This window comes from Thamnophis sirtalis, unplaced genomic scaffold, assembly GCF_051295495.1.
Source record: "Thamnophis sirtalis isolate CommonGarterSnake01/CBP01778 unplaced genomic scaffold, rThaSir2_p1.2 scaffold_3, whole genome shotgun sequence".
Taxonomy (NCBI): domain Eukaryota; kingdom Metazoa; phylum Chordata; class Lepidosauria; order Squamata; family Natricidae; genus Thamnophis; species Thamnophis sirtalis.
Genome location: NW_028261383.1, coordinates 60,724,418 through 60,751,769, shown reverse-complemented (window position 1 = coordinate 60,751,769; position 27,352 = coordinate 60,724,418). Strand labels below are relative to the sequence as shown.

The 27,352-nt window shown below is 39.2% G+C and overlaps 1 protein-coding gene across 4 annotated transcripts in view; it reads right to left on the bottom strand.

Annotated features, from left to right (window-relative positions):
• Positions 1-22,988, bottom strand: part of SLC41A3 (solute carrier family 41 member 3) — a 31,707-nt gene extending 8,719 nt beyond the window's left edge. Inside the window, exons 1-5 of one of the 4 annotated variants that reach the window (XM_087708968.1) lie at positions 22,692-22,988; positions 11,912-12,019; positions 10,184-10,255; positions 8,625-8,769; positions 5,116-5,262 (exon numbers count right to left, since the gene is read on the bottom strand). In XM_087708968.1, coding sequence (XP_087565094.1) covers positions 5,116-5,262; positions 8,625-8,769; positions 10,184-10,255; positions 11,912-12,019; positions 22,692-22,982 — 763 coding nt within the window. In that variant the 5' untranslated portion in view covers positions 22,983-22,988. Of the gene's footprint in view, positions 1-5,115; positions 5,263-8,624; positions 8,770-10,183; positions 10,256-11,911; positions 12,020-14,620; positions 15,192-22,691 lie in introns of those variants that run through there. The other 3 variants (XM_087708965.1, XM_087708966.1, XM_087708967.1) reach the window with 3 other exon arrangements.
• Between the last annotated feature and the right edge of the window lie 4,364 nt (positions 22,989-27,352).

The window sequence follows — 27,352 nt, the reverse complement described above, 5'->3', positions numbered from 1 at the left end:
AGAAGTGCCTGAAAAATATAATAATTCAAATATTTATGTTTTAATTTTTCATCTCAAGGTTTACAGTTCAGAAATATAAAAGGTACCATAGATATAATATACTGTAACTGTGCTTTGTAGCACCAGCTTAATAAATAATTACATCAAGCAAGGTCGTTATGGCAATAATGCGTCAATACTAATTCAAAATCCATAGATTTATATAGGAGGTAGTTCTTCAGGTCTATTTTACTGAGAGTTTAGCATGAATACCTTTATTGGATTAAAGTAAAGGTGCTATGTGTTTATGGAAATGTCATCCTAAAGTATATTAACTCCTAAAATATATTAAGATGTCATTCATCTTTCTGTTGCAGCGAGGAAAATTGAGTTTGTAAACAGGGAATTTAATTACCTAAATGTGGGAAATTAGAAATTCCTAATAAAATATGTTTTTGAAGGGTAATTAAACAAGCTCTTTATTGTATCTATGCAGAAAATATGTCATGATAAAGGACCTAGCCTCTTACGACTCTTAATTATGTGACGTTTTGTCTTTACTTTGTAAAGAAAAAATATAATTACAGCCCCACATAAACCTCATAAAATTGAAGTAGAGACATAGAGATCAAAATATTGACAACAAATAGATACTGCCACAATATTCTATGGAACTTAGATTTGAACTTCAACCTTAATCTTTCAAAGCATTGAGTTTGTTCTTCATTCTTTCATAGACTTAGTTTTGGGATAACTGTCCTGTTACCCCAACTTATTTTGTGAATTAGATGAGCAAATGGAGTCAGACTCTTGTAGAATTCCCTGTTACAAAGCAGAATTCAGGTTATCTTCAATGATGACAAATTGAAGCAGAAAGCTCAACCCATGTTACCTGCTCTGAGGCTCTTACTGTAAAAAGCAGTTTCTGCCACACACAATATTTTCAGGGTCTGAAAAGTTCCACTAGCAATCATCCAGAGACATAGCTATGTCTCTCTTTGCTTTTGAGCAAACCTGGGACTCCTTAGAGACCAATGGCTTACACATTGCTACTTTTCTGGGATTCCCATTTTTAGCCAATGCTTTTCTGATGGTGGATTCATGGACATTGATTTTAGGTAAAACCAGAGAAGCTTACAGATTTCTAGAGGAGGTTTTCGTATGGCCACTCTTGAAAAGTAAATTTTGTCCCTTATTTCAAGCATACACATATATCACTGTTGAACTGTGGGACTCCAGAGTCTTTTCCAATGAGGACGGAGATTGATTGTTTTTAACATAGATCTTTGAATGTTTCTATTCAGCTGAGAATTATGCATTGCTGAGAACATCACTGTTAAAACCACCCATGATTCTTTAATTAAGTATTCATAAAACTGATCTTGCCAGTTACACTTTAACTGAATTGACTGAACTAGAGGAGCATTTTTTTTCCACACAGACAAATTACATGTTGAAAGATTTTGCTTATCAAACAAGTAAAACATGCATCAAACATTGGTGTTATTTATTCACTTAGACATATATGTTAATAGAATTACATCAAGTTCTAACAACACTCAATGAGAAAGATACATAAAAATTCAGAAAGCCTGAAAGACAGCAAATACTTGTTTGCAAATCAAAGATGGTGCTATTCCTATTTGCTATGTCTCAGTTAATTATGCCATAGATTACTTAACTAAACCATGAATTAATTCATCATACTATTTGAACTGGAGTCAAAAAATGGGGCAAGTCCAAAGAGAAGATCTGAAAAGCAACCAAGCATTAAAAAATATATTTAATATATGTATGCTTTTTTTTTTACAAACAGATTGTTATATGTACAAACATATCAGTATATTACTTCAGTAAAACCAGTTTTACTAAAGTAATAATACTAGTTTTATTCTAACGTTTTGTTGGCAGCTGCTGTTCAAAGCCGGAGTTTTTTTGAAACTGACTTCTCAGCAGCTTTCAGACAACCATACCCCAGCATGCGCTAAAATAAGCCCTCCCCCGAAAATAAGCCCTCCCCGAAAATATTGCAACACAGCAGCAGCCATGAGGTGACCATGCTTGCCACCCCCTTCACCTCAAAAATAAGACCTCCCCAAAATAAGATCAAGTGCTTATTTTTTGGGGGGTGTCAAAAGAAATAAGACGCTGTCTTATTTTTGAGGAAACCTGGTAGGTTATCTCACTCAAATGATAATAGAAGCCAGAGAAGTCAACTTCTATTTCAATAAAATCTCATTACAGATTTATATATACTGTCATGGAATTAGACCTTCATATCATGGTACCTTCAGCTGTTTTGGATTTCAACTTCCATAAGGATTATGAGAGCTGAAGTACAAGAGCTTTGGGGGAAGAAAGCTCATGTGAAACATCATTATGGCAGCTGAAATCCATTTCTTGTAGGATTTTTTTTTCCTGGTTACAGACTGAGATTGAGATTTAAGTTGACCATGTCCCTTTTTTTCTTTGAAGTGAGTTCATTCCATCTGACCCAACTTCATTCTTTCCCCTGTAAAAATCCCATAGTAGTATTGAAATTACCCAACTATTCTGCCTAGAATAAAATGCATTTCAACTTCTATTCTCACACAAGGACTGCCCTAAATTACTTCGAGCAAAGAATCCCTCCATCCTTTGCAATGGAACATTCCATAGTTGAATAGTCCTCAATGGCAAGAAACTACCCCCCCACCCCCCAATTTTCTTCCATTGCTTAAACTGCCCTAGTCTGCCCTCTCCTATCTCTAGTGAATCTGAGCTATAAATAGAATAATTATTACTATCTTAACCTGCTTTCCCATAAATGTCCTGCAATAAATTAATCAATTAGTATCCCTTTGATCATTTTCAAATGATCAAATAATATAGCATCGCAATGACCTTTAAAAAGGCAGGACTTTGTAAAGGAGACAGAGAAGAATGCTGGGACAGCAGAAAACAAGCAAGATTCAGAAGCAGAAAGAAGGAAGCTTCAGTAACACCTTGAAACAAACAGAAGAGTGCCAATCTTTTGATTGTTTGTTTGTTTGTAGTTTATTTTGATACCCTAATTATCTTTCTTATAAGATTCTCCATCTGCTCTCTGTAATTGGCCCAAAGCTGGGCTAGTAGCAACCCAATCTCCAGCCAATGTAGTAGAAGAATTCTTGAAATGTGCTTTTCATTTTCCTGAAAAAGATATTGTGAAAGCCTAAAGCCTGAAATCACAAAACTGCATTAATTGCAAAGCAAGCAATTTCAAAGAAAAGAAATTCAGCTTCCTCGGGGGCGGAAAGCAAGGTATAATTCTATAAAATACAATATAAGGTGACAGAAGCTTGCTGCTTAGGAAACAGGTGGAAGTGCTATATCTCTACCTGGTTTATGAGGGGAAGGTGGAGTGGCGAAATACTTGAGAAACCTAAATACTCTGGTTTTGGTAGCAAGATTATTTACGTATTTTTCAAATCTCTCTTCTATAATTAGATACAGGACACCATAGCTCTTTGTATCTTTCAGCATTTTAATATTTTGCAGAATAGGTATTCCAGGAATTGCTTGAAGTAGTGAACAAGATTGTTTCCAAAATTCATTTTTAAAACAACTGATGAGATAGGCCTGTCCAGTGAGTTTTATGGATGTGTTTTTTGGGGTCACATCTCATTACACATCAGCTGAGTTCTGAAGTGCATGAATGTGGCACTAGAAGTACAATATAATGCATGGCATGTTTGCTGCCTTTGAAAGAAAGAACAGATCCATCCAGAGTATCCATAACAGTGGTGGGATTCAGCCAGTTCGCACCTATTCGAGAGAACCGGTTAGTAACTTTCTAAGCAGTTCGGAGAACTGGTTGTTGGAAGAAATCTCATTTTGTTTTTTCCCCACTTTACAGGGCTAATCCTATAAGGAAGGCAGGAAGAAAACATCCTGGTGTTGTTTCTAGCCTAATCTTTATTGCCCTGCTTACAGAAACTGCCTCTCTGGTTAACCCTTATTACATTGTAACAGCTAAGGTGAAGCGCCCATCAACATGAGTGATGTTGAGTTGGCCATGCCCACCCAGTAACATGACCTACCCTGCTGGTCATTAGGGCAGAGAACCGGTTGTTAAATTATTTGAATCCTACCACTGATCCATAAGTAGCCATGTGACCTGCTCTCATTTTTAAAATTGTAATTTCTCCTATTGTTATACACTTCAAAAGGAAAAAGAGATTGAAAATAAAGTACAAAGCCTACAATTCAGCCAGCTTTCAAAATATTTTCTAGATCATTCAAAACTATCTACCTGTGCCTGTACTGCTTCATAATATGAAACATTCATGCTTCATATAAAGAAAGAATGGTGTGTGTGTGTGAAAGAGAGAGAGAGAACTCTGGAATGCCTTGAGCAATTTCAACCAAACTTAGTACACAGATGACTTACCCTCTGGAGAAAAATACTGTGGGGCACCTCTAACAACCCTTGGGGGGGGGGGTGTTCTGTTAAGATACAGCCTGTTGTGCCATACTGCCATACTGGTTTCTAGTGTACAAGGCGGTGGAGTTACCATGGTAATAGATTCATAGTACTCCACAAGGGGCTCTCTCTGGTAAGGGGGAAAATCCAACATTAGAAATTATGTTTGGTCCAGACATTTCCCCCCAATGAAAAAAAAACCGGGCAATGGCCAGGTTATCGGTTAGTTATATATAAAGTGTCCTGCCACAAGGACTGAAGGGATGATGGAATTTGGAGATGCTTTAAGTTTTTTTTCTCTGCCAATTTAAATCTGCCAAAATATTATTTTTATATAGCTTATATTGGCCCAGAAACCTATTATTATTAAGGGTTAGGATTACGGTTAGATAATTTCCAGGATATTCGGCATCCAAAAATGTTGATGCTTGTTATTTGTTACTTCTACCAGTCAAAGATCTTTAATTTTTCTGCATTGGTAATTTGCCTTTTAATTCCTATTAATTAATGAACAAAGGTCATTAAAACATTAAAACTCACTGAGGTAAGTATGCAGAAGCTTGTCCATTACTGCACTCCGTACTCAGCCTTCCAAGTCATCTCCCACCGATACAGAAAACTATTCCAAAATAACTTTTTTTGTAATGTATTGAACTTGCTGCTGAGTTCCTAAGATTTTTTCATTAACGTACCTATATATCTGAAGAGAATACTGCTAATTCCAGCCAGCAGACTAAGAGTAATCAAATCTCCAAGGCTTGCAGCTATAGGAGTAGCAACATTATCTGGATTTATCCCAATCTTTCTTGCTCCAATGATCACACCAATCATCAACAATCCTAGGAAAGAGAGAGAGACCACAGATTTAGAAAGTTTCCAATAAATCTGCAGAATAGCAAAAGTTCAGAACATCCGTGGGACTTCTTCTTTCCTAGAGCTCACAGAACTAGAAGCAGTAGGCTGATTTGCCAGGGTCTTATAAGTGTGACTAGAATGGAGAGATGAGAGAATAATATCAGATTTGTTAGCATCTGGGATACAGTAAAGAGAATCAAAAGGTACTGGAAAAAAGCAGACCAAATACAGCACCAAAAGACCATTATTACAATTTCAAAGTATCATTAGGGACTATAAATAATTCTGTATCATTTTTTAAAATATTCACTTCAATTTTTCACATTGTAAGGCTTAGAAGTCAAACAAAATGAGTATATTAACTATGGAGTTGGGGTGCAGAGAAGAGAGTCTGTACAACTGCATAGCTATGTCAAAGAAAGGAAGATCCCTTGATGAATTATTCTGTTTAATCTTCTTCACGCTTTAATTTCGTTATTGGTGCTCTTACTGCATTCAACAACCATCTTTCAACTTCATGCTTTCTCAAAAAATCCATAATTGAAGCCTACTTGCTTTATCACAAGTGTTCTCTAAATCAACAATGTACAATAAACTTTATTTCATTCAAAATTTCTAATGACCTCCTGAAGAGCAACAATCTTATCTGCCTATGTCCCATCTGGCATGAAACTGTACTGCACGCTCCAAAATTTGTTCCCTTTGTCTAGATATCACAGAAAGAAGTGGGGCGTCATCTTTAAAGACTGCCACTCCATTCATATTTTGCATTTATAGACCAGCATATTTCATGTGAAACATAGCCACTCGTTCCTTGCTCTTCTTAAAAAGTTATATGCTGCTCTCTTGTGGAAGACCTGAACACTTCTTGGAGCAAAACACTTTTATTATTAAGCCATTCTTCAGGAATAAGGCCTCATAATCCTGACAGGATAAGAAAAAAGCCTTAACTGTGAAGAAGAAAAAAACTGTGACAAGAATTGCCTATGATGAGGGCAGAGTTTTGTGTAAGCAGAAGAAATCTCAGGAGAAAGAACACAAGGTGGTAAGTAAGATTTATGTAAAGAGTAAATAAACCATAATTGAATTGAATTGAATTTATTGCATTTATATGCTGCCCTTTTCCCCGAAGGGGACTCAGGGCAGCTCACAATCCAAGTCAGGGAAGGGGGTACAGATAAGGGATAAAAAAGACGAACAGAACAATACACAATTTAAAAGCACACAACAACCATACCATTCGAGGGCGGGGCCAAAAGCTCTTTAGCCCCAGGCCTGTCAGAACAGCCAGGTTTTAAGGGCTTTGCGGAAAGCCTGGAGGGTGGTGAGGGTTCGAATCTCCACGGGGAGCTCGTTCCAGAGGGTCGGAGCAGCCACAGAGAAGGCTCTCCTCCGGGTAGTCGCCAGTCGGCATTGGCCGGCAAATGAGGCTGTTTTCCTAAAAATCCCTGCATAAAGTCATTTAGCTGAGGGTTCTTACAAGTTTCTTGCAAGTACCCAAGGGATGCTTGCAAGGGATACTATGAGAAAATGATTAGTTTTCTATGATACCAGTATTTTTAAGAAATAAAGAAGAATGGAAAATAATAGCTCCTACCTCTATGGAACTGATTCAGAATTTATACCTGTTATAAATGGTGTTGCTACCACTTCTGCAGAAACAAAACTGTATCTCAAAAGTGAGTTTCTCCTCAGTTGAAAGTTACTTTACCTAAACAATGTCATTGTAAAACAATATCATGGAGTTGTCCATTCTCTGTGGCAATGGAACAACATCCTGCTAGGGAGGAAGATAACTCTAACCCTCTTAGTCTTTTGTAAAACATTTAGACCTAGTTGTTACCCCAGATTATTTATGGGGTATTTATAGGGCCCTGTGATTAAGCAAGCTCTGCTGATTAACACTGCTTAACTATATGAGACATGATAGCAGTGTTCCAATTTCTCAGGGGTTGCCACAAAGAAGAGGGAGTCAAACAATTCTCCAAGGAACCCGAGGGTAGAACAAGGAGCAATGGGTGGAAAGTAATCAAGGAGAGAAGCAACTTAGAACTGAGGAGAAATTTCCTGACAGTTAGAACAATTAATCAGTGGAACAGCTTGCCTCCAGAAGTTGTGAATGCCCCAACACTGGAAGTCTTTAAGAAGATGTTGGATAGCCATTTGACTGAAATGGTATAGGGTTTCCTGCCTAGGCAGGGGGTTGGACTAGAAGACCTCCAAGGTCCCTTCCAACTCTGCTATTGTATTGTATTGTATTGTATTGTATTGTATTGTATTGTATTGTATTGTATTGTATTGTATTGTATTGTATTGTATTGTATATTTCTGAGTCACGTAAGGTAGGTTGAAAATTAACTCATACAAACAGGATGGGCTGCAGTTCATGCTTCATACACAGGACTCCAGATTCAGTCATCGGCAATTGAGTGCAAAAAGACTATTCTCTGAAACCCTGAAGAAATATAGCCTGAGAAAGCAGACTAGGAGTGTGCAGGTTTTCTGAGCCACAGAGGACACTTGACTTTTGAGTGGCTTACGGAGCCCACACTGCTTAATACTGTAGAGACAAAACTAACATTCATTTACACTTAATTAAATTAACAGATTAACAGAGTTGGAAGGGATCTTGTAGATCATCTAGTCCAACACTCCCATCCAAGCAGGAGACCCTACGTCATTTCTGACAGAAGGCAGTTCAGTCTCTTCTTGAAAGCTTCAACTGATAAAGCTCCCACAACGTTGATTGCTCTCACTGCCAGAAAATTTATCCTTATTTCCAGGTTGAATATCTTCTTGGTCAGTTTCCATCCATTATTCTTTGTCTGGCCTTCAGGTGCTTTCGAAAACAGGTTGACCCTCCTCCATGCTGTGACAGCCCCTCAACTATTGGAAGACTGATTCAGTCATTCTTCATTCAACTATTTAAATTCAGTAGCATTAATACAGTTACTCTTCATTCAACTATTTAATTGCCCCGCTGGTCCACGGAATCTTGTAACTGAAGTCTTCCATTGCATCCATGGCTTTGAGGAGGTTGCATCTCAAGCAATATACTTGCAAGTAAACCAGATGGAGTATTGGTCTGGTCTGGCCCATTAGAAGGACAGATGCCTGGAACAGGTTACTATTTAATGTATATGGTAATGTATTTTCATACTCCTATTTATTACTGATACAATTTATGTGATTACCCAAGGAAAGGATACACACTGTCTACAAACAGGTATGAAATACTGACCAGGAACCAAGTGCAAACTATTTGTATGAGGAGCAGAATTAAAATTTCAAAGCCAGGGCCAACTGGCATTCCAGGAATCAGCAGAGTTAAAAAAAAACAACTCACCAAGAAAAAAGGCAGCTACAAATGCTGTTGTCAGGCTGCTGGCACACAACACAACGGCATGGTTCAGTTCCAAATACCCATTAGAGAGTGCGCCTAGAAGGATTGCTGCTACAGCTGCCAGAAGGCCTATCACAGTGGCCTGTACCTGTCAAGCAGAAACAATGAAGAACAGAACATGTCAAGAGCCTGTAGTGTGAGATCAGTTCAGAAGCATTTCTGCAGGTCTGTTTTCTAGATGGTGGCATGAAGGGCAGTTGACTTCTTAATGTGTCGAGTCTCCCCAATAGCATCATCCAAGGATGATTAAGCTTTCCAAGCAGATAAAAGCAGTATGTGTTTTTGTCCTCCACGTTATCTTTGCCAGTTACTCGTTTCATAGTACAAAGCTACTTTTCAGGCAGACTTATGAAAGTAAGTTCATGTGTGAAATAGCCGATCGGTAACACATGAAGTGAATTTCACCCTTCGCAGGCTTCTCTTGAACAAGACACCTTAGGCAATTATTTTTAGTCAGCTGACAAATGTTTTCTTAAGCAACAAAAAGATTGAAACTTCATGCAAGAAGGTAGTAAGGAGTATTTGTGAATAATTTGATTGTAACTTTAAGCGCTTAACTTATGATAATTCAGGGGATGCTGAATTGTAAATTGTAACAATTCACTCTTGGGATGCTGATAGTTGTACTTCCACAATACTTGGCGGGAGAGCACATCTTTCCCTTTCCATCATCTAATCAATTAAATCCTATATTTAACAAGGTAATTAGATACTCACAGTCATAAATTAATAAGCATTTTTAGCCACTGTCAGTATTTTATACTTCACGACACTTTGGGTATGAGTAAATGGGCACTGATTTGAGAGAAATGAAACTTGAAAATCTAACTCTGGGTAATTAAAATGTTACTGAATTGCTAGATGAATTTAAGTTTAAACTATTAAACTTAACTGTAGTTCTGAGTGACAGGAAGTAAGTTGAAAAGTGATAGGAATTATCATTGGCTTGACTAGTGAAAGGAACTTTCTGTGTAGATCTTTCCATTTTCTTACAGTACCTAACAAACGTATGGCTGTAGGAATTGGTTACTTCTAGAACACAAGTGTCAAACTCGATTGCATCACATGACGTATCATGACATATCGTGACATTTTTTGCCTTTGGAGCGGGCATGGCCTGCACATGACGCATCCAGCCCAGTTTGACAGGCCTGTAATCTAACCTAACAGCTCCTACTGCCACAAATCAAAAAGTAATATGTAGCTTCTCCGACTTTCATCCTAATTTCTGTACAAAAAATATATATAGAAAAAAAGTAGTTGGAAACAGAAATGTTATAAAATGCCTGGACTTTTCCCCTAAACATGTGAATAAATAATCACCTCATTAGAATAACAAACAAACATCAAGGCTTTGTACAAGAAAAAACAACAGAACTTCCATTTTTGAAGTGACACAGTTAATAATCAGCTGTAATAGGTGAGTATCAGCTCTATTATCCAAGGGTTCTAATTGGCTAGTATTATCCAAAGATCTCCGTAAAAAATGTAGACTTGCTTACCTGAATCAAGGCCATATTGCAAATAGCCATTTTCCATTTTTCCTGTGTATTATCCATCCGGCCGGTATTAGCCTGGAATGCATAGGAGAGAAAATTCATTTCTTATGCAGGGAAGGGAGCCATCTGCTACAATAAGATTGTCCCTATCCTTTGGCAGGATTATGCCAGGGCACAACTATCAATCTCATTCATTTTCATCTTTATGAAAAACCACTAGAGATACGCCTTCAGGGAATGGATTTCTTTTTCCTTCCAACTGGCAATGTGACCAGTTCAAAAATAGATTTACAAGGGCTGTAGCCCAGTTTGGAGTACATTTGGATGCATAAAATCAGGAGGCACAACTGAAAAAGTGTCTGAACTTCATACTCATCTCCAAGGTCTGCGCCTTTGGATTTTATTGTATCTTTATGCTCATACTAAGCTATAACAACAGTTCACCCAAATCTAAAAATGTTTCAAATCTCGGGGGGGGGGGGGGACATTTGCAAGGTTTGGGAATTCTGACCATAATAAAGCTATTTGTTTAGGTGAATAAGCCAGGGTGAAAGCACAATAGGCTACTCCCAATCTTGCTGGCCTCCCAGAAGGGCTCAAATATCTCGCTTTGACATTTGGCCTAAGGATCAGAGAGAAGTATGGAGACCTTAAAATGGCTGGACTGTCCTTGAATTGCTGTGTTCTCTCAGGGAATGTACTCTATGCCTTTAATGGTTTAATTGTTTTTATTTATTTATTTATTTATTGGTACTGTTTATGTTTTCATTGTAAACCACCCAGACTCAAGAATATGAGATGGGGCAACTATGTAAATTGAATGAATGAATGAATGAATGAATGAATGAATGAATGAATGAATGAATGAATGAATAAATAAATAAATAAATAAGGAAATTATAGTCAAACAATATGCAAGCCTCCTAAATGCTTCTAGTGAAAGATCTTCTAGCAAGAGGAATATTTTTAACTCTTCGGGTCAACCTAAATGATTGGTTAATAAGCGTGTCATTAATTCAAGATGCCAGGCTTAATTCAGAGGCATGCACATGCAATACTCGCTCAACTGTCCTAAGCCAACACAGTACAGGTTATCTCGGGATAGGTTATCTTGGGATATTGTCCTTTTGGTCGGTAGCTTTTAACCTGATTCAAGTTAATTTTAATGTCTATATCACTATGGTTTTACTGTACTGTAAGCCATCTCGAGCGAAAGTAGTGGATAGTGAGATAGATGGCATGTAAATTAATTAAACAAACAAACAAGCCCCTCTCTTTTCATAATCATGGATGGCAAATAATACATCTCGCATGTTGTTATATTACACAAGGCAGATAAAAAACTTTATTGCCAAGATCTCATTAATAATAGTGAGGAACTTCACTCCTGTCTTTCTATAGATCTAGGGTGGAGGGCTTGTGGCTTCATCTCTAAAATGTCTCCTTCCAAACTTTGCTTAAATAAATTATTGGATATCTAAAATATAATTCTTTCCAAATACGTGGTACAATGGGGAAATTAGAAACATAATTGTAACAGATATGTTGTTCATGACCACCAAGGAAAATAAAACATACAGGTCCAACCTATATAGGTACAATAGGAACTACTGAGCCATCTATGCATTTTCCACTATTGGAGAGGTGATCACATGTCAATACTTTTCTTGCCAAACAAGAACTCTAAATCCTTCTCTGTATATTAAAAGACAACATATAGACTTTACTTACAGCTGTAGAAAGTCTAGATGCCAAGGTCATTTCAAGGTTGCCTTTCAAACCAATCAGGGCTGGAATCAGAATAAACATTTCTCTGATTTTAATGAATACTTTCCAGTGCTGAAAGGGAGAGGAGAAAATATTAATCCATTGTGATATTAGTTGTAACATCAAATTCATATAAGCTTTGAACTACTGTACTACACAGAATTTCCAGCAGTTTTGAATTGTATGTGGTTTTTCAGTGTGGATAGGTCCCCCATCAATATAACTTTGAAAGTGGCAGCTAAATACCTAAGCAACAATTAACAAAGAAAATTGAAATAAATCAGTATTCTTGTCACAGTCCTTAAAAAATATATCACAAAACTAAAGGCAAACTATTTTTTGTTGGACCAAACATACATCATGGAAACTAATTAGACAGTTCCAATTATATCATTCAACCTTTCTTTGCACTCCCAAATTATTTGAAACCATTTCAAAATCATGAAAATAATAAGCAAGTTCTTTAATTTTATGATCTACTTGGTGGCCAATCCTGCACAGCAAAGTTATTTTAGATTGAAGAACACAAAGTTCAAGAGTGTGTTGCTTACAATTATAAATGACTTGAAAGTGAAGAGAAAAAACATACTAGAAAGTGCAGCTTGTGGTGATAAGAGATTTGTGTAAGTCTTTTTCCATTCCTTATATGTAATGCATTAATGGTCTGTTTCCTTTTCTGTTTTATGTCTCTAAACTAGAGACACCCTTCAAGTGACAGAATTATTACAGTATTTCAAAAAACAAACACAATAAACATATTATTGACTACATTGCCTATGCATTTTAAATTACAAATAAACCTGAAATTACAGGGCTGCCACTTCACTTTTCAACCTGTTTTGCTTATTAATAATGAAGCAGGGGGAAAAATGTTTCTAATAATAATATAAAGGGCACAGTCCAATCCACTGATATCAGTGAGGTTTCTCCCTAACTACATATTTAGGCATAGAGTGTTCTGTGACTGCGTAATCATTCATTGGCTGACTTCACACAACATACTACCCTGTTTCCTTGAAAATAAGACCTCCCTGGATAATATGCCCAATTGGGATTTTGAGCACATGCGCTAAAATAAGCCCTCCCCCAAAAATAAGGCCTCCCCGAAAATATTACAACAAGCAGCAGCCATGAGGTGACCACGCTCGCCTCCTCCTGCACCTCAAAAATAATAAGACCTCCCCGAAAATAAGGCCAAGCGCTTATTTCAGGGGTCAAAAGAAAATAAGACCCTGTCTTATTTTCGGGAAACATGATAGTTTAGTTTAACAAAACATAGCATAGCTTAGCAAAACACAAGAGCCTTATATCTTGACAAATAAATCATATTATGCTTTAACATGTTGACTTGATTCACACAACAGACAGAAACTATCCAATTGTGACTTAACGGAGTCTAATGTTTTGCACACAAATCCTGCACTCTTTATATGAGTACATGCATACCTGGAGGATTGTTATAAGGCTCAAAGGCCCTATGAAACAAAGCAACCATAAACAAGAATTTTATTTATTTAGAGGACCCAAATAATTTGGGCCAGTGCCAGCCATTCAGCTCTAGGCTAGGAGTTCAAAAGCATAGATCCACTAACTCACTGCACTAGCATACAGGTAGTTCTTGACTTACAGCCATTTGCTAATTTGTGACCATTCAAAGTTACAATGGCACTGAAAAAAAGTTACTTAGGATCATTGTTCCCACTTGCAGCCATTGAAGCATCCCCATGGTTACATGGTCAAATATTTGGATGCTTGGCAACTGGTGCATATTTATGACGATGTAATGTCCCAGGGTCATTTGATCACCTTTTGTGAGTTTCTAACAAGCAATGTCAACGGAGAAGCAAGATTCACTTAACAACTGTGTTACTAACTTAATGAGTGCACTGAATCACTTAACAACTGTGGCAAGAAAGGCTGCAAAATGGGGCAAAGCTCACTTAGCAAATGTCTTACTTAGCAACATGTTAAGCTCATTTGTGGTTGTACACTGAGGACTACCTGAGATAGATTATGCTCCATAAATTAAACTTCAGCGAGGAGGCTTTCAACCTGCAACGGACTGATTCAGGCTGATAATGCTCACACACACACACACACAAAACCACAAACACACACCTTTCAAATGACCCCAGAAGGACAACAAAAATATATTCTTAGGAATGATAGAACGCTCTAGTTTCTAGGATGTCAGTTGAAAAGGAAACAAAACAAAACAAAAATTTAAAGGAAAAGAGTAGATAGAATTGGTCTAAGAGCTTAGACTACCCTACAATAAAAAATTTAATGAGGACCAGGAGTTGCAGTAACTCAGGTGTTCCACAATAATCTCTGCTGGGATTTCCCACCTATATTGTAGGCAACATGAGCAGTTTCCTTGTCACAAAAATAACATATTCTGGCTTGTGGCTGATGAGAACATTCTTGGATCAGTTCAATCCTAGTATATCCTCTCCAGGACACTTTAGAAAGAACATGTGGGCCGTGAATAAGAGTCTTTCATCCAACTCAGTCTGTCCACGAGACTCTTTAAAGAGCCCTGACATTCTCACAAAAGACATCCCGCCCCCGTAGGTAGAACAAATACTGCACTTAGCTCTCACTTAGCCATGTTAAAAATAGATGCTCACAGTCAGCCTACCCCTCATTACCAAGGAAGTTGAAAGAACATACATACTTGAAGAATATCCATCACCAAACCAGCAGCTACCAGGCCTAAACCTGCCAGTATATATGGCCCGATGATCTGTGATGCAATGGAGAAGCCTGTTTCTGGAAGGAATCCACTGGATGATCTGAAAAACTTACAGGTAAAACCTCTGAGTTTCTTCCCCCGGAAGCACAGCTCCAATTTCAGCTCAGTGATCACCATTACTGAATGCCATTAAGCCATGCTAAAGAAGAGGAGGACAAAAGGAAATCCAGAAATCGGAGTAGTCTTCAGTCTTCAGTCAGAGTTCCAAGGCACCTTTAGATCACAGTTGCCCCATCACGTGTTTCGAAATCTGCTGTCCTCTTCTTCTTCCGCGGCAGAACAAGGTTAGTTTCCAAAATGCATTCAGATTAGCTGAGCTCGGTTTTCAATATGCTTTGAGTCAGTTTCCAGCTATCACGACCTGGCTGAAAACCAGAAAGACTGGCTGAAGCTGGGACGCTAAAGAGTTACCAGCATAAAGAGGGGTAGGTTGTGCTGGAATTGCTTAAAATACTTCAGTCACTTATGTCCTTTCTCCTCCACTTACAAAGACAGTAATTGAAAAGATAAGCTTGCATGGCTGAAATAGTCACAGCGCCATCAAGGCTCACCCTGCGTGACGCTGAATCTTTCTCTCTGTTCTAAGGCAAAGGAGAAAGTTTACTTCAGTTTACTTTTTCCTTTTTTGGCTTCCTCAAGGTGAAGAAAGGTCATTAGGAACGGGAGCTTAATCCTAACTACAAATGCAGAGATTACAGAAGAGCTCAGAGGGAAAAGTAAGGGAGAAAATCTATGAGGCTGCACTAGCTAAAAGGCACTTTCATCCTTTATTTTCTTCTGCTTTCCTAGCTTTGCTTTGGGTACGCAAGCTTAGAAAATAGGTAGTCTCTCTCTCTTAATGACTGACTTTCAGAACTCCTGAATGAACACCGATGAGGTTCAAAAGCCAGCGCCCTTATCTGCTGTCATCATTTCAAATTCAGATACAAAAGCCCTAATAACAATCTCTGCAGAATTTATTTAAGGTCATTTCTATTCTCTTCCAGTACTTTTCCTGTTGCATTTTATTTCCTGTCCTGAAAATCTGCCATGGGCTATTCAGAACTTTAATTTTTTTTAAAAGAGAAAACAGTACAATCCACAGCAGATTAATACTAATCATTCAGCACACAAGCATTAAAAAAAAAACCTAGTGCAACTCTTTCAGCTTTGTCTCTTCACAAAACTTGTAATTTACTCAGTTATGTAAACATTTAAATTTGGGATTTTCCTGCTTTGATCAATTCTCTTGAAAGAAGGACGGTGGCTGTCATAGACAATGCAATAATTATTTGGATGCTCTTTGCTTGCTCGAGACCAGTAAGTAAATCTCCTCTGCAGCCCTATGTTTTCATAAAAAGGATACAACAATAAATGACAAAATTCAAATGCTCGATTCATTCAACTGAACCAGGAATTTCCAGAATCATTTTTTTTCATTATATGTTATTTCACATCTGGTGGCACTACCCTGGAATCTGGATGAGCAGAAGTTTCAAAGCATAAAACTTACTCTCTGTCCCTTTGTCTATATTTTCCCATGTGAGCTTTCTCCAAATGCCTTAGATTGAATGACACACATCCTCATAACATGGTGAGGCAATTTAAACTAGAAGTCCATGATGAATGTAGAGTCATTTAGATGCTGCAGAACCGAAAAAGATTTAAACCCAGTCTTTGGAGTCAGTTTTTAACCCCACCCCAACATTGTCTGCACCACACCAATCAATCAATTCGATAGTAGTTTGGTTACTACAAATAAAACCAGCAATCTTCCTGAGGCATGCTGGTAGATCTAAAAAAAGCTTTCTCTGATAACATTTTGAGGATAATCCAAGAACTCTGCTTGCTTAGCTGCTTTCTTTCCCACACTAAGGAGGTACAGAGGAGGTTGAAGAAAACTGGACTTCAATTTTGTAAGTCCTATAACCAGCATTAATTGAGAAAGACGCTTGGAAAGTCACCTTCAGACATTAGCTTTCTACACAGATAGAGAATAAAACAATCGTAGTCTTTTTGTTCCTTTAGATAGCCAGAAAATCCAGGCCATGAATGGGGACACAGAAGAACGGTCAGCTCAGGAGGAGAACTGGCAGTTGGAGCTCAGGATTCTTTGGGGAAGGGAGGGGGGGGACGACAATAAATTTCATTCCTTTATGAGCCAGAGAATAGAAAGAGGAAGAATGGACTTGAAGGTCAGGAGGAAGTGCCCCTACCAAGGTAATGGTCAGATAAGAGGGGTTCGAATCCAGGGCAAGAAACTAATTTGAGAAAATCTTTCAAACAAGCCCTTGTCGAGTTGACATGAAGATAAAACGGTGGGGGAGAGCACAATGAGGCTTGTAATATTTTATTACTATAATTCTTGTAATTAAAAGGGCAACTGTTGGGAAACTCCCAGCCAGGTAGGCAGGGAGGAGTGGTCAAGAAGGGAATTAGCCTTGCGTCCTTGCATAGCCAAAAAAAGTCTGACCCAGACACCCCCTTAAGTTCCATGAAATCTGATTTGGTTGTTATTGTGATTTATTGTGAAAACAATAAAGTTGCTGACTAGGACTTTTCATAAGTGTATCCGGTTGTTGCACCTGAGATAGTCTGAACTATATGCCACTGGTTTCTTTGTCAGTTCCACATTGAATGGCTGACACAATGGATGGAAACTTGTTACATTGCTTCCCATTCTGCACTGCTTTTCTTGAAAGAGGTGTGTGTGTGTTAGAATAACCCTTTTGAAGAAGAGAAAGAGCTGCAGTCAAGGCAATGGTCAGATAAGAGACCCAAAGCAGGAATGTAATTTGAGAAACCATTTTAGACTTGACCCTCCCTAGTTTTCTATTCTAAACATAGACGAGGAGACATATTCAGATATGCAAAGTTTTGTTACTGCAATTTTAGTACCGTATTTATCGGCGTATAACACGCAGTTTTAAAACTAAAATTGCAAGCTTAAACCCTGCCTGCGTGTTATACGCCGATACTGCGCGTTATACGCCGATAAATACGGGTCCAACGCCGGGTCCACTGTTCCCTCTAAGGTGGCAAGAAACCCCCGCGCAGAGGTTTCTAACTCCCGCGCAGAGGTTTCTTTCAAAGCAAACGTGGGGAAGTCCTTTGCAGGCAGCTAGAACTGGCTGCCTGCAAAGGACCTTCCCAAACTTGTTTCAGCGGCAGCTCTCAGCCTGGCGGCAGCGTCACACACACTGTGGAAGGAGGGGGAGGAGGAGGGAACCAAAGAGAGCTTTTACCGAGTCTGCGCCCCACAGCCAGGACCGTCCTGGCGCCTCCAGCCGCGTTTCTTCCTGCAAAGCCCTTCGGGCAACCCGAGAGTTCCGCTTGACGCCAGAAGGGCTTTGCAGGAAGAAACGCCGCGTTTTCTGGGAATTCTGGGAGTTGAAGTCCAGACATCTTCAAGTTGACAAGGTTGAGAAACACTGCACTAGATTGCCGCAACTACAACTCTCAGAATTCCCAGTCAGTCTCGAAAATAGAACCAACTTCATAACACGTTATTCTATATTGTTAATTGTGATCCAAAGTCTTAGGTTTAGTGACGGTTCAGAAAAGGTGTTTCATTGGCTTGCCTAGAAGAGACCCCGCTGGCCGCTGAAACAATTGTGGCAGAGATTTCGCCATTGAGAAGACTTAAGTTGAAAGCCGGGCGAATTCATTGAAAAAGGCCGAAGCGGGAAAAGCGGCGCTTCCAAAAGGCGAGGGGAGAAAACCTTGTTCTCTAGGCAACTAGGAAGACTCGGGTCAAAACTCGCGAGAATTACCCAACCACTCGATCTCCAGTATAGTACTCTCTGGTCTGAGAATAATCAGAACGGGTGGGCGGGGAGTCACAGACGGAACTACATTTCCCAGCGGCCTCTTGAAAAAATAGCCTCCCGCTTTTTCCGAGCGCATTCGCGTTCCCTACGGCGCGGCGGTTGAACCTGGGCCGCTCTGGGAAAGCGGTCGCGATGGCTGGCTGCAATGTTAATGCGGCTTCTCCCCCAATCGAGTTGACTCCGCTTATCCGGAAACTTCGTAAGTGGTTGGTTTGTCTGCACCGATAGCCCGTGTGCCTACTCAGAGGCTGGGGTTTTTTTGTTTTTTGTTTTGCTTTTGGATTCCTAAAAGTTGATAATGGCTTTGCTTTGGGGATGAAAAAAAGTAACCCCAAACCACTGCTTAACTGCACAAAACATCCCAAACCAGGATTCTCAGGATGTACAAACCCCAGTGTGAATCTGTTTATTGCACGCAGAAAAGTAGCATATTCCGCCCCTATTTCTCTACTTTTGGTTTTGAGTTTGGTAGATTCTCAATACGACCCCTTTTCAAAGTCGCATCTATTTTTATACGTATTGATTGATTGGTGACTGTGTCATCCCATCAGTGTCAACTCTTAACGATCACGCATAATAAATAAATGTTCTTCACAATCTATACAAAGGGAATACCAAAAAGAGGAAAAATTGATAAAGAGGGTAGGTATGTTAACATTGTTGCAGCAGAACTGCACAAAACTGGCTAGAATGTAGTAAAAGGAGATGGAGTGGAAAACTAAAAAGGAATATTGACACCGTCAGGAAATGGAAAGAATGCAAGTGACAAAAACAGTAATAGAAGCTTTTAACAATAAAGATTATTATTCCTGATATTAAAAGAAGAAGAAAAATGCTTAGAAGAATAGATTATATGAGATCATGATTGAAAGATAATGAACAGTCACATGCCTTGTCCTCCCTAAGAAAGTATCCTAAATTTTCAGTGTGCTGTTTTAACAAAATCAATTCACTGGCTAATTTTGAATATGTTTGTGGTATCACATGTACAAGAATATAGATATGAGGAGGCACAGTCTCTAATAATCCAACATAGATACAGAAGCTCATTGGGTAATTTTGGACCAATCACTCTCTCTCAGCCCTAGACTAGGAAGTTAAAAACATCTGCCTGTCACCTGCACTGTGCTAAATTATGGTCTGTAATGTACAGGGAAGAAATTGTTTACTCCGCCGCAGATTGTTTGGAATTTATAAAATGTGTGTGTGTGTGTATATATATATATATATATGTAAAAAATAACTTTTTTTTTGCAATATTTCCCCCCTTTTTAAAAAAATAAACAGGTCACGAGCTGTGTGAAATTAGAGAAAGAGCGCTTAAGAATATTTTATCTAAATTAAACCATAATTTGATTACGTATGACGATTTGGTTCAAGAAAAGCTACTATTTATCAGTCTTTTAGAATGGTTCAACTTTCCTGTAGTACCAATGAAGTCATTTATTTTTAATGAAAAAAATTTTTACTCAAATTTTTGTGTTAAAATGGGGGATGCGTGTTATACGCCGGTGCGTGTTATACGCCGATAAATACGGTATTTGGTGTTTGAGTGTAATCAATCTTAAAGGGCTGACACAATGGATAGAACAGGGCTGCTCTTCCCAGGCTGCATCACTTTCTTTGCGGACAAGAGATGGTACTCTTCTACTTTTGATTAGTGTTTGAACTCATAGAGTGCTTGCCTGCAGCTGCATATTTATAATAAATCCACATTTAAATGGAAGACGTTTTGTAGGAATTGTTCCAAAATACCATGCTTATAGGTAGAATTCCCAATTTTTATCCCTCATGCCTCTTATTAGGAACAGCACTTAAACTTACATACCTCTTTACAGTGCTTTACAGCCCTCTCTAAGCGGTTTACAGAATCAGCATATGTTTACTGGCTGGATGCCGTGCCTGACACCTACATGGAGTTCACAGCAGATATTTTCTCTTTGTGCTCTGAGAGAGAAACAACCCTACCTAGGACTGAAATAGAAATATATGCCATAGAAAATTGCTGCTTCAGATATTTATCCATTCAAGACGAAGGAATATTTTCAAATTTAAAACTGTTGGATAACCCACATATTTCTGTCTTAAAACTTTTGTTTGGAAACAGACCAGAGGCCTACTAATTATTTTATGATGCATTTTCAGTGTTTTTCTTTTTTTCTCATTAATTGCTCAGCATCTTGAGAATAGTCTTTCCTCTACTTTCACTTTTAGGCTAACTCATGAGGTAACTTTTTATATGGTACCTTTATGACATTATTTGCCTTATCTTCTCCAATCCTCAAACAAAATGAAAAGGGGGAACCTAGGCCAGTGGTGGGTTGTAGCCGGTTCGGGCGTACAGGAGCCTGCCCGGAGCCCCGGATACCGTTCCGGTACAGTGCTCCGGAGGGCCCAACTGCCCACCCGAGCTCCTTACCTATTCTTTAAAACCTTTGGTGCTTCCACGCACGCGCATGGCGCGTACAGCGCCTGTGTGACACTCCACTGAGCAGCTGAAGTATCGCTGAGACTTGCAGAAACATCACTGGGATCCGGAATCCACCACTGACCTAGGCCCATAAAGGTTGCTCATCTCTGCTCTAAGTGAAATCTGATTACTTATTTATATGTCTATGCTCTTCAGGCAGAACATTCTTTAAGGCTAAATCTTCTCTTCCTGTACTCTATAAAATGTCATGTACCATGATGGAACTATATAAAAAATAGTAACACCATCAGCTTGATACAGTGCAAAAACCAATTGGGAAATAAACAGGGTTTGCCAAAAAAAAAAATCAATACACTTCTGGAACATCAAGCATCACACTCCTCTAGGTAATTGGCTAAATCATTTTAATTTGGGATACTTCTAAAATCTATTGCAGGAGAGAACCTCAAAGTGAGAAGAGAACAAACTGCACACCAGCCTCCACATATTCAGGAAGGAACTAAACTCACATTAGCTCAGCTGCATATAAAACATTCTGAAACAGGTAAAAATCTTATGAAACCCAATTGATTTCCTTCATGCTAAACAGTAACATGAAATTAATGTAAGCAAGAAATATGAACTCTGGACCAGAGAAAACAGGCAGAAGGCATTTAAATGTCATCCTATCAGAAAGACAAAGGGCAACATGACCTCTTATTTCACTAGTTAAATAAATTAGATAGCACAAGGAAGGATTTCAGTGCTGAAAAAGTAACCTATTGGAACGAACTTAATCAAATTGCTTGTTTGAATTGAAAAACAAGAGCCTGCTTTTATTTATTTTATACAGTTTATCTACATTTCCCCCCAGTGAGGCTCCATGTGGTGTACGACACTAAAATATAAGAATTAACAGTGCACGATTAGTATAATAACAATATTAAAATAAAATTTAGATTCATGCCGAGTTCCTTCAATTAAATATTTAAAGTGGTATTTGTTGCAGCAAGATTAGCCTCTCCAATGATGTGTTTTAAAATTATGCTTGCTTCAGGAACTTGCGGTTTCATCTTAAAGTGCAGTTTGCAATATAAGATTTAAAAATACATATAAAACCAAAGAAATCAATGGGAATTAGCAAAGAAAAATATGGGAAAACATATTAATCATCATTTAAAAAAAAAACTAAGAAATGATAGAAGTTTGATTTGGATCACATGTAATTGACCATGACACTAGACTGAATGTTATAAACCTTCTTAGCTGGAGGTGGTTCCAGAAAAGCTTCCCCCTCCCCCCCCTTTACACCTGGAGCTTTTCAAATACATTGGACTGTTACTTTCATAATGCCTATTGATGTGCTGGCTGAACTGTTATGGAAAATTTAGTGCAACCCATCTGGAGGATATAAAAGAAGGCAACCGGAAAAGTTTTTGCACCATCCAAATGCATGCCCAGTTACTGTACTAAAGTCTATCAACCTTATATTCAAATGCACATATAACATACTCTTAAAAACTGAGCACTGAGTACAGTCGCTTAGATTTAAATCTGAATTAACTATGGAGGCTTACTCCCCGGTCCACATACATAGCATCCAACCAAATGCAACTCTGAGCAAGGAGACCACAAAATCAGGTAAGATGTTATTATTTTCGTGCCACCTGCACGTGCCATGTTCCCAACCCCAACCCCGCACATGGTCAAACTTCTTCCTAGGCAACCAAATACAGCAAAGCACATTCCCAGAATTCTTCTTCATCTTACCTGAATATAATCCAAGACCATTCCCGCCAGGACCATGCCCATGCCTGCCAGCAGGTAAGGCAGGAGCACCTGGAGGCCAATTGCCAAGGTTGATTCCTCCTGTAGTTTTGCCATGGCCACTTTTGCCTCGGGAGGCTGCTTCTGAGGCAGGAGCAAAGGGCCATCCTCTGTGCCCTGGCTGCCAACTTTGCTCTCTTTGTGTTTACTCTTGCTCTTTGCTTTCTGCCTGGAACGCTCTCCATTCCTGGTTCGGCCTTCCTTTCTCCGCTGCCGAGTTTCTTCGCCTTTCATGTTGATTTTTCCGTGACCCGTCAAAAGCGCGGACGACAAAAGCGCGATCGACAAAATCGCGCCTTTGACGTCATCACAGCGCGACGAAAAAGATCGAAAAATTCAAATAAAAATTAATAAAAATTAAATTAAAGCAAGCCGATTCACATAAAGGTAAGGGTTAGGGTTAGGGTTAGGGTTAGGGTAAGGGTAAGGGTTAGGGTTAGCTTTAGAGCGTTAGCGTTAGCGTTAGGGTTAGGATAAGGGTTAGCGTTACGTTTTTCGTTACTTTAACGGTTAGGTTTAGGGTTAGGTTTAGGGTTAGGTTAAGAGTTAGGGTTAGGGTTAGGTTTAGGGTTAGGTTTGGGGGGGTTAGGGGAAGGTTTTAGCTTTATTTTTACATTTTTTCGATCTTTTTCGTCGCGCTGTGATGACGTCACAGCGCGCTTTTGTCGAGCGCGATTTTGTCCTACGCGCTTTTGTGGTGGAACCGATTTTTCTCAATTCAGGAGTCTTTTGAGGAATGGATATGATAAAGCCCAGGACAATCAATCAATCAATCATCAATCAGACAATAAAAAAGAGGAAGAAAATAATAAGACACAACATCCTATCATAATATTTAAACATCCTGATACTCTTTTTCTTTTGAAAACCACCTTTTCTATGCCAGTTCCTGCAGTTCTTCCCATGGATACACATTTCACCAAAGGCTTGCACAATCTGCCCTCTTATTGACCCAATGGCAACTGAATGCTTCCTTCCAAGAGCCTCTGAGCTTCTCAAAGAAACTTTGGCCTACTCCTCTGCTACTTAATAAAAGTAATGCATGTTTTATATAAAATACACAGCCTACACAAAGTCAGAAATCTGAATTTCGAAAGCTAATTATATGCGACAGATGGATTTCAATGAAATGAATGCATCTGTGAAAATCAAAGCTACTTCTTGGTTGCCAAAGTCATATCATATATATCTAAATTATTTATTCGGTCTTTCAAGTTAATGCCCTTCAGCTTGTTGGATCATAATTCCCATACTGTTTGGAGATCATTAGAGTTGTATTCAGAATACAGAACAATGGAAGGAACCTTGGAGGCCTTCTAATCCAACCCCTTGCTCAAGCAGGGGATCCTACAGCATTCCACAAAATGGTTGTCCAATCTCTTCTTGAAAACCTCCAGTGAGGTTTTCCCCTAAATTATAGAGGTAAGCTGTTCTACTGAATTGTTCTCACTGTTAGGAAATTTCTCTTTATGTTAACCCAGTTAGAGGGCAATATATTGGAAAATCTGCATCTATTCACTTCTAAGAGCCTGTCCGCCCTCCCTCCCATAAAGCTTCAGTTTTAAAACTATCTTTCTCAATAACCAGATGCCTATTTACATAGGTCCTACTGTATCATTTCCTAGGTTTCTCATTCCGGTTGCTGATAGCCAATAGCATCCCATTGTTGCATATTTCACTGTGGGTTTTTTGAACAATATATTTATAAGTGCAAAGTGACATTCAAACACAGCTGGGACCTTCTGAATGAGGGGAATGCATTCTTTTCTGAGCCACTTCAAAGGTGTGGAAAAGCAGCAAGCCTGCTGGTGCGAACTGATATTAATTTAATGTGAGACATGCCCATATTTGATGAAAGAATTTTGCTTTAAATCTTCCGGATTGCCTATTAAATCAGAAAGTACATCACACTAAGTAACATTAGTAACCAAATCCAATAGCTTAGCAGGATTCCTTCAACACTGGCACTAGCTTCTGATTTAGTATAAAACCATCAGATTTGTAAAACTGATTAATCTCTTGGTGTCAGAAAGGATGAGATTGTTTCTCCAACTGCAGATCGTCCATTACAGTGAATGACAGCAGCTAGTGCAAGGAATTGAATAGGATGATGTAGAGGTGATCGGACTACTTGTTCCTTTTCCATTATCTCCTAATTTCAGGTTCCTCGTGATACTAAAAATAAAAAGCACTATATGAGCAATGACGGCAAGGAAAGAGTTCATTCTCATCTTGCAATTTCGTCGTACTAGAAAGACACAACGGGTCAGAGATGAATGCAAAGGCCGGGGGTGGGGGACTCCAAACGTAGCCATCAAGTTTAGGGAAGCACCTCTCGCGATCCCTTGGCCACTTACCCGGCGCATTTGTCTTTTTTCCGCCAGAGTCTACCGCCCCCTGCGGCCCAAAGGAGGCACGGCACACATCTGGAGCTCAACCAAATGGGGACAGACAGTGCGCAAATGGCAAGGTGTGGCTTTGTCCACATCTGGCACGTTCTCCGGTGCCCTGGGTCTCGCGCTGTCAACCCTGCGGCGGAGGCGAGTGGAAGAGGAAGCGTCGCGCCAGAAGGGGAAGGAGGGAGGACGCAAGAGATGGGGGGGATGGGGGAAGCTGGTGGACAGGGGCGGCGGGGTGGTGTGGGAACCGCTTCGCCGCCGATACAGTACGGCGAGACCCTCACAGCCAGCAGCCGGTCCGAGGCCTGCTAGGGAGGCGGTTGAGATTTGCACAGCCGCCGTGGCCTCCTTCCGGCAACGCTGCCATCGCTGCTCCGCTTGCAATGGAATCGGTTTGCTTTGCTGGCATATCCAGGAAGTGGAGATAATCGGCGGTTATAGGAGGAAGGGGAGACTCCGCCCATGCTGATTGGTTCACATTAGCTGTCCCCAATCTGGTGCCCTCCAGATGCATTTAACTAGGGTGCCACATCTGGAAATTCTTCGTTGTCTTCCATTGGCCGCTCGAAGGTTTGCTACCCCGTCTTTTGACTTAAAACCTCTCAGATTGCGGTGGAGTTGTGAAGATTGCTCTCAGGTTGTGCCCCACCCTCATAATGGAAGCTATATACAGAATATATTGCTGGTGTTTTGCAGGAAATCCCACTAAGAATTCATGCGACAATCATTGGTCTTTAAAGCGCTATTAAGAGACTTTGTTTGGAGGCAGAATTTCTGAGAAGGAAGCCTTTCCAGTACAAATATGAATTACGTTTTTTTAAAACCTTTAAAAAAAACAACCTTGCTCTGAGAACTATATGTCTCCAAAGCAAGAAATACATATTAATTAGATAAAAGAAAAGAAAGTTTCCTGCTGAAAATCATGCTATGTTGATGAAAGATAGAACGATTCAAAATGCCGTTTGGATTTTTCTTTTCAAGTGAGATGAGATGGAGATACAGGTAGTCCTAGACTTACAGTTCATTTAGTGACTGAAGTTACAACGGCACTGAAAAAAGTGACTTATGACCATTTTTCACACTTGTGACCATTGCAACATCCCCATGGTCATGTGATCACTTTTTGCAATCACATAAGCAAAGTCAATGAGGAAGCCAGATTCACTAAGAAGTGCAGTGATTAACTTAACTGTTGCAAAGAAGGTTGTAAAATGGGGCAAAACATACTTAATAAATGTCTCACATAGCAACATAAATTTTGGGCTCAGTTGTGGTCATAGGTTGAGGACTACCTGTCGTATGTTAATGGAAAGGGCAACTTCTTTATGATTTATCAGTTATGACATAGACAATGCTAAAAACTGTAGCCATGTTCCTTCTTCGCCCCTATGCATATCTATTGGAAACCATTCTCACAAACAATTGCATTCTTTCAGTTGTACATTATTATGTAGGAAAAGCATGCAGCTCATGCCAAAGAAGGAAGCTTTAATGAATGAAAGCTGACATCATTGCTGAGTTACTGTTTTTTTAATCTCAAGTATCAACCAACCACTGTTAATAGTAATTGGAAATTGTTTCTAGAAAAATAAAACAATTTTATAGACAGCCATGTAATTGTTTTACCTGCATCCAAAATGAGCCGCTTGGGGATTCCTGGGAGGATTGGGGTGTGCAGGGCAAGCCAAGAGGGGATTTGGGGGTTCTCTGAACTGCACATAATCTTAGCTAGAGGTTCTCCCGAACCCCTGCGAACTCCCAGCAGCCCACCCCTAGTTACACATCAACTGCAGATGGTACCTGTTCCCTTGACCCCCCCCCCCAAAAAAAATCATTCTGCACCATTTTTCTTCTAGTGCTCTCTCTCATACATTTTCCATTCACACAGTACCGGCATTCCTCAACTTACAAGCATTCATTTAGTGACCATTTTGAAATTATGACAGAGAATGAATGGATACAATCTCAACATTCCAAATTCTATCACAATTTACAGAGAAAGAAATTCTTCACCAATGAGTGAATGGGGAGTATAATGCATATACCAGTAAAGAGGAACATAATTTCTACTACACAATAACAACCAAAACTAGTTACACTTTATATATTAACAAGGCATGCTTGTTCTATTATTACCTATTGGTCTTGAGTTGGGTGTGTCAGTATCTGTTGTGCAAGCCAGCGCAAACATATTTGTGTGTTTGT